Consider the following 13,300-nt stretch of genomic DNA (forward strand, 5'->3'; position numbering starts at 1 on the left):
GAACAATTGAAATAACTTACACAAATCACATTTATTCTGCCAAAAATCTGCCTTGCTCCAGAAAGCAAAGAAGGGCCGAAGGAGAAATTTTGGTCATTAAAAATGAACAGTAATTTATGCTCTGCTAGAAGTCAGCGCTGTTTATAGGAAATGCAGCTTTTATCTTACAGAATGAAACAAATTTAACTGTAGTAAAATCTTTTTCATATGTGTTCTAAGCATCAGAATTATTAGAGGCTTTGCTCCCATTAATATGCTTTCTCTGTTTAGGATGCTACAGCTTAACTAAACTTTACTGACTCTTTGAGTTTAATTCCTGAAGTCAACTTACAGAACATCAGAGGATTTGAATCAAACTATAAAAATCTCAAAGCTGCAAGGTCAAGTGTCAGCCACAGAAGAAAATTCATCAAAGATTATCAAAAGTGCCTGGTAAACCATAAGACTTTACAAAGAAAGGAAGAAAAAGATTAAAAGTCACCTCAAGAAAAGAATTATCAAGTGGTAGACAACATTTTTGGAATTTAGATAAGATGCCAAACTGCTACTTGCATAAATAACTTCATTAATATGTTAGTCCACAGAATAACCTGAGCTGGACAGGACTCACAAGAATCACTGAGTCCAGCTCCTGGCCCTGCACAGACACCCCAATAATCCCAGATCAATCCCATTTTGTCCCCAGGCACTCAGGCCAATGAACCATCCTTCAGCAAAGAGAGGCAGGGACACGTTTAATCAATACAAATAAAACAGGTTATGTGCAGAAAAAAAACATGGAAAGGTGCTTGCAAAGTTTGAGAAACAGCAAAAAAAAAGTGTGATAAAGAACAGACACATAAAAGTGTGAAGAAGTCTGAGGTGAAACAATGGCAAAGTTGGGTTTGGTGGATGAACTATTCCCCAGGTCCTCGGGGAAACGAGTTCTGCTCTCAGCAGACAGTTTAAGACAGAAGAACACAAACTAAAAGCAAGTGATGCCCTAATTAATAAAGTATTTGTCTAACAGGTAATCACTGCACTGAAGAGAGACATTGACTGATAACACTGGAAAAAAGGAGACAAAAATTTCCAGGAGAAAACCTGGACAGAGCTGGTGGAAATGTGTATCCAACTACTTCTCACCTCTATTTTCCTTCATATTCTTGTGCTCGCCCAGGTATTTATCTTCTGATGAAATGGGCAAATCAAAAGTCTGTGTTATCTTCCTCTACCACCTACTTTTGCCTCAGCAGAAAACTTAGCAACAAGTGTGCCAAGCAGCACAGCCTGTGTCAGATGAAAACCTGTCCAACAGATGAACTAAGATATCACATCCTCCAGCCTGGACTGCTGCAATTAAAGATAATAATTAATTGTTGCCTGTGCAGCATAATTAAACTCTATCTATTCATATGCAGCCTGGGATTTTTCCAGAGCATGTTTGTTATTCTCTCTCAGGTGTGGAAAGCAGGAACTCTGTGTGTGAAGGCTTCTTGCACACAGAGAGCTCACTCTTCAGAGGTTTGATGGGAGACTCAAAATCATCACTGCACTGCTGACACAACTCCTGAGCCATGGTTTTTCAAGCACCTCACTGACAATACATATACAATAATCTGTATTATAAATATATTTACATATTACAATATCCTATATATAATATAAAATATAAATTATAAATTGTATTATTTTCACAGCCTACTACAGAAGAGGAGTTGCTCTATTACTGTTTTTCCTTCCTGACTTCTCAGCTCAGTAAATAACAGAAAGGCATGATCCACATGGATTATCAATGCTTACAGGTTACATAACCCTACACTCTCAAATGAAATGGTGGAAGTATTTAATGTCAAAGCAAACAACTATTACCTTCAGGTGCTTTGTCTGCTTACCTTTGCTTGCACTCTCAACATGCTGCAATTCATCTGGAAATTTTAAGATATCCCGGTAATTCTCCTCACAGATTTCTGCCAGAAAATGCAACAAGGTGGTTTTCTGATCTGATGATTTTGTATCTCGAATCTAAAAAGGGAGCACAGGAGAAAACAAAAAGGAAAAAAATTCTTAAACATTTCAATAAAGTTAATATTGCAGACTTCAACTTAGCAAAAAGTTACCTACACGGGTTGCCTGCAAATAAACAGATTATTTAAAAAACAAAATTTCTTGAATTCTTCATAATTTAGGACTACAAAAGGAATCTACCCTATGATGTATTTTAAGAAAGAATGATTAATTTTGATGAGAACAAGACCTGGAGACAGTCCATAAAGTTCTGAGATTTTAGCATTGCCAGTTCAGAATCCCCCAGATAAAAACCAGCTGTGGACAGAGAATAAACAGAACTGAATTTAGAACATTCCTTCAATGCCATAAATGCCAAATCTCTACAGGAATCCCTGAAATGCTGCATAGCTGGACATCATGCTAACAGTCAGAATTGGCATTTTGACCAGTCAAATTAAAGTAACTCCTTGTTGTAAATCCACTATTTTTTCTTAGAGAAAAATCTAAACCATGCTGCTTTAGGCTAAAGACTTGGAGAACAGTTCTATAGAGACACACAAAATAAATGTACCCTGCCTTTCTGGAATACAGAATGACAACAACAAAAAAGCAAAGGTAATCCTGACTGCAGCTAAAGAAAATTTAATGCATCCAGTCGTATTTATGAAAAGCTGCAGGAAAACTGCACAATGGGAAATAACAGGTAAATGTATATTTTTGCTGTTCTTTCGACTGCAGAGGCACTTTTTAGTGGCCTGGAATAAATCAGTATTCTTGGAAGTGATAAGACTCTGTTCTCCATTAGCCTGAGTGCATGAACCGCTGAAATGAGGGTTTTTTTAGTAAAAAATATAAAAATTGGAACTAACTGTTAGAATATAGGACCAGTGACATGTTTCCAGCGGCTAACTTATGGCTAAATCCCATGGCAGAGTGCACACATCTAGACAAAGGAACATCATGAATTTAAGAGAATGAGAGAACAAATTTAAGACCAAACTTCTGAGTTTGCCCATTTTTGTGCAGATGTAAAGAAGTAATGTGTGAGCTGATGGAAGATCTAGCAGAAGCAGTGATTTCCTCTTCTTCACAAAGGCAACAGAGTATGTGTATGTAAGATTTTGAGAAGAGCACACTTCACTTGACAAAGAATTAGTAATACATCTAGAAAGAATTGTTTTAACAGCATTTTACTCATCTGGTACAGTTCTTACACAGAAGTAAGCTACAACATACACAACAAATGAAATAAAGGATTTCTTGAAGAAGAATACATAAATGCATGTGTAAAATCTCCTATTTGTTTTCTCATTCTCTAAATCACTTGAAGTTCTAATTTAATAGAGGCTCTTCAGCTTTAAGGATTACCTAGTTAGGAATAAATGAGTGCAGTGGAAAAACAGGCTTTTAAAAATATAAGGTATTTAGGCAATTAAGAAAGTAATTTAATTCATACCAATTCAGCAATCAAAGACTAAACAATTTTCAGTAATGGTATGCAGTTAAAGGGCTTTAATGTGTTACATGCACAGAAGTTCTTCTGACTTGAAAAAAAATCGTAGATTTACTGGCTAAACATCTGCATGGAAAAAAGAAATTGCATTTCATTTTGTCTGTGAACAATAGTAGTGGGATTTGTAGTCTTTGATCTCTCTGACATCATCAAGTGGATAAAGCACTTTTTTTCTAAATGGACAAAATTATTTTGCTTTCAAATTACAACAGGAACATGTTTTGCCACCACGAGCAACCTCATAACAAGAGTCAGTATTAGCACCTTGTAGTAAATATTTAATTAATCTTGAAAAAATGTTATCAAATTCATTTCTTTGGCTCAATCATAAACATGTCTCTGCTATTTTCATCCTTATTTTTAACACAATGGATACAGATAGGTCTGCTTGATATTTAGAATCAATATCTGTACTTTAAAAATCAAGTCCTAAGCCTACTCTATAATGAAAAATAAGATAGGTGCTGTTTGAGTGTAGTTTAGCACATACTACTTAAATATTAAAAAAGAAATTAAAGATAGGAACTGGGCAGGTGACAGCATGGTTGTGTCTGTATTCACACCCTGTACTCTTATTCAATATATACCATATTCAATAACACACCCATTGTTTTAATTTTTTTGCATATAAATGCAATACTTTTTATATTCAGGTTTTTACTTGCAGTAATTTTGCCCAATAGATATAACATTCCTTGGCTTGTAAAAAACCTAATGGCTTAGCCTGATTTCTGCTGTTCTACATGCTCCAGCCAAGTGGATGAAAAGCAAAAAGAGCCTATTAAGTTGTGCTTACAAGACCAGGAGCTGGACTTTGATGAATCTCACGGGTCTCCTCCAACTCAGGATTTTCTATCATTCTATGATTCAGAATAAATTTTTGAGACTGTGGTGTTCAAATTTTAAAATACAGGTTTTGAGTCTATGGCCTTTCTTTGCCCGAGAGACAGGGTTTGGAAATAACACATTCAGTTGAAAAGTAAATGAAATAAACTGGTAGATCAGTGTGGGCTACAGAAAGCAGCACCAGCTGGATGCTGAAGCAACAAATTTGAGGGTCAATACCATGAGACCCATTTCTTAGGAAAGGATCAAAGGCCAAGGTACACAGAGCACAACACAGTACAACCATTCAAATCAAGGGAGACACAGAGTATGATGTTTAATTCTGTAAACCAGAAAAACACCACCAGAACAAAACTCTCCCTTTTAGACAGACTAAAGCATGTAAACCATGCCAATCACACCATAACGCACTGCCAGGAGGGGGCTGGGTTTTCCCAGGTACTTCTGGATGCAGCTTTCAGGTGTGAGGGTTAAACATGACAGCCAATGCAAGGAAAAATTTATGTACAAACCATCACTGGAGTGACGGTTTATCATAGCTATAAAAAGGCTCTATATTGATTTTTATGAGATTACAGACCTTCTCCTACCCTAGAAATCTTTCCCCCCTTCCCACAACAAGGGCTACTGGACAATAAATGTCCCCTCATCAGTAATACTCAGACTGGATAAACAGCTTGTCTTGTTCTATTTGCACTATGAACATAAAGTAACATACCAGAACTTAGATACACCACACATTGATCCAGCCAGAATGCTGCAAAAGATTTATTGAAACTGAGCTATTTCTCTTCACTTTAATTCAGCACCATAGGACCAGCAGCTGTACTTGCACATCCCTAAAACAAACCTCTTTCCTTTCAGCTCCATTCCTGCAGAGCAGAATTTTGGAACTCCTGAGGGAGCTCCTGCTGCACTAGGGGTTCAAAAGGCAGCTGGATCCTTTGAAATATTAAACAAACACAGCAAATATCACCTTTAGTGAATTACTACAGCAGCCTCCCTCAGCCTGAGCACTTTTCCTGCCGTACTTCTATTTTTACAGAGCATTCCGTGCTCAGGCAATGAAGATGCTCTGGCGCGAGCACAGGAATAGCTGCTCTGGCTTGATACATCCCAGGAATTCTGATGTTGATGTCTCTTATTTGAACAAAATTAAGTTCTCTGCCTTCTGCCAAAGGTTGTTTACAAATCTTTTCTATCTTCAATAACATCATACACTGCAATATAACATCCAGAGAGATAATCTGTTTTAAGGATTTGCAATTACTATTCAGTCATTAGCCTTCCAGCTCAGTCCAGAGAGGTTGGGTTGTACTTTATTTTCTTTATCATGTTTTAATAAAAGTTGTAACAAAATCAGATCTCTGTGTACAAAATGACCAGCTCTGTTGTAAAAACATTTATTTTCCAAACCCAAACATTCATCCCAGGTCAATACTTGCCTTTTTTCTTCTCTTTTTTCCAGAATGTATAATGTAAGTACTGCATCCAGTAAACAGACAATTTTAAGATTGTTCAAGAAACAGGCAAAAAAAAAAAAAAATCAATATAAAACTCTGGTTTTATTGAAAAGTGAATTCATTACATTAGGATTCCTCATCATGAAGTATGTGTGTATTCTGCACACAGAAATATGTACACAGACATCTTCTACCTTGCTGACAGCTGACTCAAAAAAAAAAAAAAAATTCTCTTATCATGGGCAGAAAGTCCACTAAATGATAGTCACTGGTCAAAAAAAGGAGTTATTATAACAAAATGCAAAATAAAGATTCCCAAATTCTGCTAGACAAGCTTGAAGGCTGAAATACATTCCTTAGGAGCAAAAAAAAAAAAAAAAAAAAAAGACCTTAAAATTACCCAAGGAATCCTGGGAATGCTCACTCTGCATTTTCCTGTCCATTATTAAGGACAGAGGTGCAGTCAGTAAATGACTGTCTTGGTTCTGAATGACAGTTGTCTGCCAGGGAAAACAAGAGCCTCCCTTGGAATGGAGAATGTAACTCCCCTTCCCTCCAATTATTATAATTTTGAAATTAGGGGCTTTCAGGCAAAGATATGGGAAATAGGAGCAACAGTTCTTTACTAGGAATATTAGAAAAAAAAGGAAAATACAAATGTAGTAGTACAAAAAATAGAAGCAAGGAAGCAAACAAGGATCCTGGAAAAAACCCTGAGAGAGTCAGGGATATGACCTGGCACCTTGTTGGTCAGGGTGTTGGAAGCAGTCCAAATAAATCCTCCTGGAGTAACAGATGTGGTTCTGTGGAGTAGAGATGGTCCTGTAGAAAGTCCAGTGGTGGCGAGATGGGTCCGGTCTTCCTCCAGGCATCCAGTGGAAAAACCAGATAACTGGGACTGAAGGACACAAGGTTTTATCTAGCTGGGAACAGCTGGCTCCTCCCCCACTGGGTGGAGCATCTCACAATGGGATGATGGAATGCGTCATGTCATTTGTGGGCCCTAATGGCCCATTATCAGAAGATGTCTCCCTGGAGGATGGAGGAGCAGTGAAAGAGATAAGAAACACTGCCCCACCTGGTTTTAATGGCTGGGCCATGATCAGAAGGCACCTGCTCCCCTCCCCCCTGGAGTTACAAGAGATAAGCTTTCAACAGATGAAATAGAATACACATTTTTTTGGTTACATAATCCAAGACACTGACACTGCCTGATGCTTTTCCCTGCTTTGGGCACTTTCTCCTGTGTCCTGAGTTTCACCAAGCTGCAATGCAGTGTTTTATGGCTGCAGCTTACCTTGCAGAGAAAGCTGATGTTGAAGCCAAGAGATTGTGCGTTTCTGGAGCCTGAGTTCATGTAGTTGCCCAGGAACAGCACCAACTCCAGGAGCTTGCTGAAGCTTTCACTCTTCTTGAGCTCCTCGCAGGCCAGGGTCACTGCCATGATGTCAGGTTTGATGTTGTTCACATGCTCCTCGAACATGAGCCGGAACAGGATCCCGTTGAGCCGTGCCCGCAGCATCTTCACTGAGCTCATCTGCACAGCATTTACATCAAAATGTAAAAAACCAAATGCTTGTTTAAGAGAAAAGTTTACATTAAAAACCCCAGAGCTGTGCAGGCAGCAAGCCTACAACTTCTGCATGTTTTCATTTCCTATCTTGTATTTCTAGGCATCCCAGATCCTACCACCTTTGTGTTTCACACTTGGCAAAAGAGAGCATATGACTAATTCTTTCCTGCTCTGATAAAAAGATGGGAGGTTATAAATCCTGATGTTGTAACATGGCAAACGACAGAGATACTGAAAGTAATCTACAATGCTGATTCATTAATTTAAATCCCCAAGACGAAATTCACCAGGCTAGGTAACAAAATATGGCCATGTCTTTCGTATTTTGCACAAGTGATCAGTTATTTCCTCCCAATTAGCACACTGTAATTCACAAGAGAAATTTAAATTAGGAAGAAAAGATATACTGAGCATTTTTAAACCACTTGAAATTTTTAATTTAATTGCAAGAATGATTATGTCCCAAACCTATCTCATTTTACTTAGCAGAATATAGAAAGATTTCTTCCCCAATGTATTCACCATTAGTGGTGTTCCTGAAGCACTTAGCAAGAAAAGCTTTGCTATGTGACAAATCGCAGATCTTGATTATCAAAACAGGAATATTTTGATGTGCTCCTGTCTCTGTTGGCCAAAATTTGACCATGGTCCTTTAAGAAACCACAATTTTCTACTAGTGTTGTCTCCCAACAGCTACCAGGAGCAGCAGCAATAACTTTCACAGGAAGGACTTGAGTGGCCTGAATAATAATGAATTCATTCTAAAATGAACATAAACATGAAGGCACTCCAGATGGTCTCAAACAATACTTATGATCAGGCTGGAACAAGGAAAAGGAAAGGATCAGAAAAGAAGCATTTCAGCAGAACTAGTGATCTTTTTTTTATAAATCTCCATTGTCACAAATTTCTCTCTGAGCCTCTATAAGCCAAAATCATTGAAAGTCTTGAAACAGTATTCTTCTAATCATTCTGTATTTCAGAAATATCATACAGAAAACATCTGCCTCAAAAGGATCTACTTACACTAATCTGCAATAGATGGAAATTAAAATTAATCACATAATTTGATTTAACTTTTATAGAACAATCTCCAATTGCTGTTTTTACTCATAATGACACATAAAAACGCTGTGAAAGCTTTCAATCCCAAAACCAGAGTGCAACAAAACATGTACAAGCCCACAGGAGAGTGTGACAAACATTTGTGAAGAATAATCCTTAAAACTTCAGAGAAGTGTCCTTTCTTCCTTCATACTGTGTAGTGTCATGGAACACTGATCATTTATTAGCTTTTGACAACCAACCCAGCAGTAAGTTTTAATTTCATTCCCTGACCTACATAATATTTTAAAACTATCTTGATAATTTCCCAAGAACTGTTTCACGTGGGTTGTTTCCTTAAAACCCAGAACATTTTTATATGCATCATGCCCTTCAGGTATCAGTTGAAGATGGCCACAAAAGCTATTTTAGTTCCTCTTGCCCCACCCTGCCCTGGTTTCCCCTTTTGTAGGCCTGTTTCTAAATGCATGTGTTCACTGGCAGAGAAAGAATGAGCATATATTTAACTTTGAGGAATCTCATGGAATTAGGTAAGGAGCAAAGCCTACATTAACTTAGAAAGCTCAAATTCTTTATGGCTCTTTATGGCTAAATAAAATTAGTGTCAAAGGCATATAAGAAAATAAGCATTCAAACAGGTGCATGGACCAGCAAGCATTGGCTTCCACTGCACACAGTTAAGCAAGAAAATGGATATTTCTTTTCCAGCTGACTGTCAGTGCTGGGCTGCATGTCATTATTTCCCCTTCTGGCCTCTCATAAAGGTCTTGTCTGAACTCTCTACCTAATCAAGTTCTTTATTCAGTTCTTTATGCTTTATTATCATAATTCAATTCTCAAACCCTGTATTAAAACGAGGATCAAAGGCTATTGGAGAAAGGCAAAAAGCACAATTAATTTTGCCTCACTTTCTAAGAAAAAGCTGACATTCCTCTAATAAAAATTTGTCAACTTACTAAGACAACTTAGCCTCTTACCTATGTTATATTAAAGTTGCTTTTTTTTCCCTGGAAATGTTCCAGGAAGATTAATTCTGCAGCAGCTCACAAAATCACAATGAGGCCAAACAAGCAGCCAATAAATTCAATTTAAAAGACTGAATGACTCTAAACCAATGGAGGTGCAATAAATTTGAACAATTCTCCCCACTTTGTCTGCCTCCCAGCCAGGACTGCTCATAACAGCTGAACTGGTTAGACGGCAAAAAAAGGGTCACAGAATATGCAAGTTTATACAACTCCTCAGTCAAACTTATGCTTTTGATACTAAAAATGTTCAACTGGCACTGAAGTGGAAATGCAGTTCCTTACTGAAGTTGCACCTGCTCCCGTATCATGAAAAAATTAACTCTTGAACACAAGGTTTACATGTAGAATTCAGATAACATTCTGCCTAGCTGAGTTAATGTTGCACAGCTGATTCAGTCAATCTGTTGTTTTTCTTGCTCTACTTCAACATCAATGCAAACTTTACAGGAAGTTGTGGTGGCTTTTTTGATCCCAGGATATAACTTCAAAAAGATCCAATAACTAATTAGAATACATAATTGATTTTAACATTTCACCTAAATGAAAATGCAGTTCTAATTTTCTTTTACATATCGGCTGAATATTAAGTTAATTGGTCCCTTCAAATAAGTTGATCATTTACTAAGTATGGTTTTTCTACACAAATTTTAAGCAATTTATTCCAACCTTTATTAAATTTGATAGGCAAAGTGATTATCCAATTAACATATCTTAATAATTAATGAACACACCTAAATTTACATAAAAATAAGGGGACACACATTAAATATTATTTAAAGTAGTCTGTCTTCTATTCCTAAAGTCAAGGTTAAGATTATTATTAATGAGAAACTCCAAAATTAATTTGACACATTGGAAAAAAGAACTTCAATCAAGACTTTAAGTTCAGGTGCATTTCTTCCACTTTAATGGATAGTTCAATGATATAAAAATCAGAAACAAATCCAGCGTTTTAGCACCAGCAATGCAGTTAGAGGCCTCTAGAAATAAGGTAGAAGCAGGACCCCCAAGGCAAAGTACTGGTTTTTATTAAAGCAGATGGCAAAGCTGAATAAGCAAACAAGCTTCAGGAAACTTGGTTCCTTCATAAGGCAAACAGCACCATTTGGAGATGTTTGATTAAGCAGTTTTTGCTAATTAATATTGCATTAAATACTTGGAAACTTTCTCAACTTTCTCTAGTTGGTGTTTCCTCAGAAACAAACCTGTGGGACAGTGACCATGGCCATCCTCGGACTGCTGGGAAATAAGGGAACTTTTATGGCTTTTTCAATAACCAAAGGAAAAGGCAAAGCCTACCCAGGTTCAGTCCAGCAGGAATCCTAACTCTGAAGAATCCAAGAGCCCCAGATATGGAAAGCAGCATCCTAATCCAGAAATATCAGCTGAGACAAGCCAGGGGTGGTGTTTATAAAAGGGAATGAGTCAGAAGGAAGGAGCAGTGCAGGAGATGATCCAAGTTAGGAAGATCAGGGTGAAGCACTAAGGAATTTACAGCAGTAAAATGGAGGGATGCCTACAGAGCTCTTTAAATCAAGGTCATTATGCACAATTTTGCCAATTTCTTTGCTGTTTTTAAGCAGGAAGCTGAATAGAATTCCCAAACTTCAGAGGCTTCCTCTGTCCTAACACCTCCACCTTGCCTGCTTCCATTGTGCATTTCCCTTCAACACACTCCAGATATTCTCTCTGCACAAAACCTAAGGAATTTCTCACTTTGACAATATCTAGGTAGGGGGGAATATACCCATAAATAGGTGTATACATAAAATAATATATAATATATGCATAGATCACAATACACATAATATATACACACATAATTTATCCATAGATAAGTTTTGGTCTGTATAAAGACATAATACATTGATATGTTTATATTTTAAATATATATGCATGCTATTATTGCTTCAAAGAAAGTAGCAAATGTATATTTATAGAGATTTTTAGATTGTTACTGATCCATAAACGGCAATGTTTTACTTCTTGCAGTAAGGCTAAATAATGTATCTCACTTCTACCAAAATTCCTCATCTTTGTTTGGGAAAAAAAAAAGATTTTTGGAACTTTATGCCATTTATTTAAAAAAAAAAAAAAAAAAAAAAAGGGAAATCAATAGGCTGAAGTTTTTCAAAAGAAGCCATTGATATCTTTCATTTTCTAAATCCCCTCCAAAAATCTCATTAGGAAAAATCATATTCTGTTACTTCCCCAACTGAAAAATAATTAAAAAAAAAAAAAAATCACTCAAAAGGCACTTCTGAAGCCAAATTATGCTCAAATAAGAGCTTTTTAGTAAAAAAAGTCTTTTAAGAGGCCTCTATTTCAGTTTTAATGCATTTTAATGTATATAATGCCTTAAAAATCCAGCAAGAGCAAACAAAGTTCCTGTGGAGTTGGGGAGAAATCCTGAGCACGTTACAGAGGCTCTCATCATCATTTTAATCTCTTAGGCTGATGAAGGGAAGTGAAAACAGGAGCTCATTTGCCTAAAGACTTAGGAGGTCTTTGGAAGACCAGGAGCAGAAAGTGATTTCCAAGGGCTGGCACAGAACTCAGTAACTCAGTGTCTCACCCTCATCCACCAAGCATGGATTAAACAATTTATGGAAATGCTGGAATTTCCTTCCAAGAGAGGCCCCAGCCATTTTAACACTGCTCTTGAACAGATCCAGGGACTGAATGCTACTGAAAGGAGCAGAACACAAGCTACAATTTCAGTTCCAATATAAATTCACACCTCTCCTTGAGCCATTTTACAAGTCTGTGTCTATATAAATACAGATATTTTATATGTGTATGCATACATACATATAAAATATGGACATAGTAACTCTTTCAGCTGTTTACAGGTTTTGATACAAAACAAATTTATCAGAGTTGTCAGTGCCATGGGGTAACTGGGTCTCCTATGGACTCATGGAAATTTATCTGCTTGAAGGCAGAGGGTTCTTCAGAACTGTTTAATAAATATTCAAGGCAAGACATGCAGACAAAAAATTTGGTCTGGCACAGGATTGCCTGTTGCTTTTAATGCTATACTGTAATTCCTTCCAGAAAAACACCCAGAATCACAGAATCAGAGGAGTTCAAAAGGAAAGGACCCTAAGGATCATCTGGTTCCAACCCTGGTTGGTCAGGGCCCTGCCCAGGCTGGCCTAATACATATTATAGAGATTTTTTGATTACTACTTATCAGGAAATAGTAACTTTTTCCTACTGCAGGTCTTGCAGAAACACTAACAAAAATATTTTATCCCTAAACTTATTTATTTTTATGTGCCAAAATGGAACTCCGCAGTTAATCCTTGCACTAATACATACCACAACTCCAAATTGCTCTGGCTCAGCAAGATCGTTATATTCATCCTTTAACTCAGCTAAGGTATTGAGTTCTTTCTGCTCAGGAAGATTCTTCACCAGGTTCTAAAACAAACAAGGTATTATATCAAATTTGTTACGTTAAACCACCTAGGATATTAAAAATAACACTTAAAATACCAAAACATGGAAATGCACAAGGAAATTATGGGATGCTTATTTTATTTACGCAGCTTTAACATTATATAAACATCAAATCAAAGCAGTAATTATTTAATACAGACATCAACTGCCCTGCTACAGTCTCTGATTTGAAGAATGTATTAAAAGGTTAGGGTATCATTTTTCAAGGTCTGACAGCATCAAGGAGTTTTGCCTCTCTACAATCTCCTTTTGCTCTAATGGTTGCATCTTGCTCATTTAATATCAATCAAGAAATACCTGGTCCGTGTAATATATGCAAAAAGTAGCAAAAAAAAAAATTGCAATCATTAGACATTCA

The 13,300-nt window shown here is 36.9% G+C and overlaps 1 protein-coding gene across 6 annotated transcripts in view; it reads right to left on the bottom strand.

Moving 5' to 3' along the window:
* Positions 1–13,300, bottom strand: part of DIAPH2 (diaphanous related formin 2) — a 297,380-nt gene that overhangs the window by 164,422 nt on the left and 119,658 nt on the right. For all 6 annotated transcript variants that reach the window (XR_009208586.1, XM_058423886.1, XM_058423889.1 and 3 more), the window contains 3 exons: positions 12,802–12,903; positions 7,109–7,348; positions 1,875–2,004 (listed from right to left, as the gene is read on the bottom strand). Coding sequence is in view for 5 of the 6 variants with exons in the window: in XM_058423886.1 (XP_058279869.1) it covers positions 1,875–2,004; positions 7,109–7,348; positions 12,802–12,903 (472 nt within the window). In the remaining variant the exon portion in view is untranslated. The remainder of the gene's footprint in view (positions 1–1,874; positions 2,005–7,108; positions 7,349–12,801; positions 12,904–13,300) is intronic.

This window comes from Hirundo rustica, chromosome W, assembly GCF_015227805.2.
Source record: "Hirundo rustica isolate bHirRus1 chromosome W, bHirRus1.pri.v3, whole genome shotgun sequence".
In the NCBI taxonomy this organism is placed as follows: Eukaryota; Metazoa; Chordata; class Aves; order Passeriformes; family Hirundinidae; genus Hirundo; species Hirundo rustica.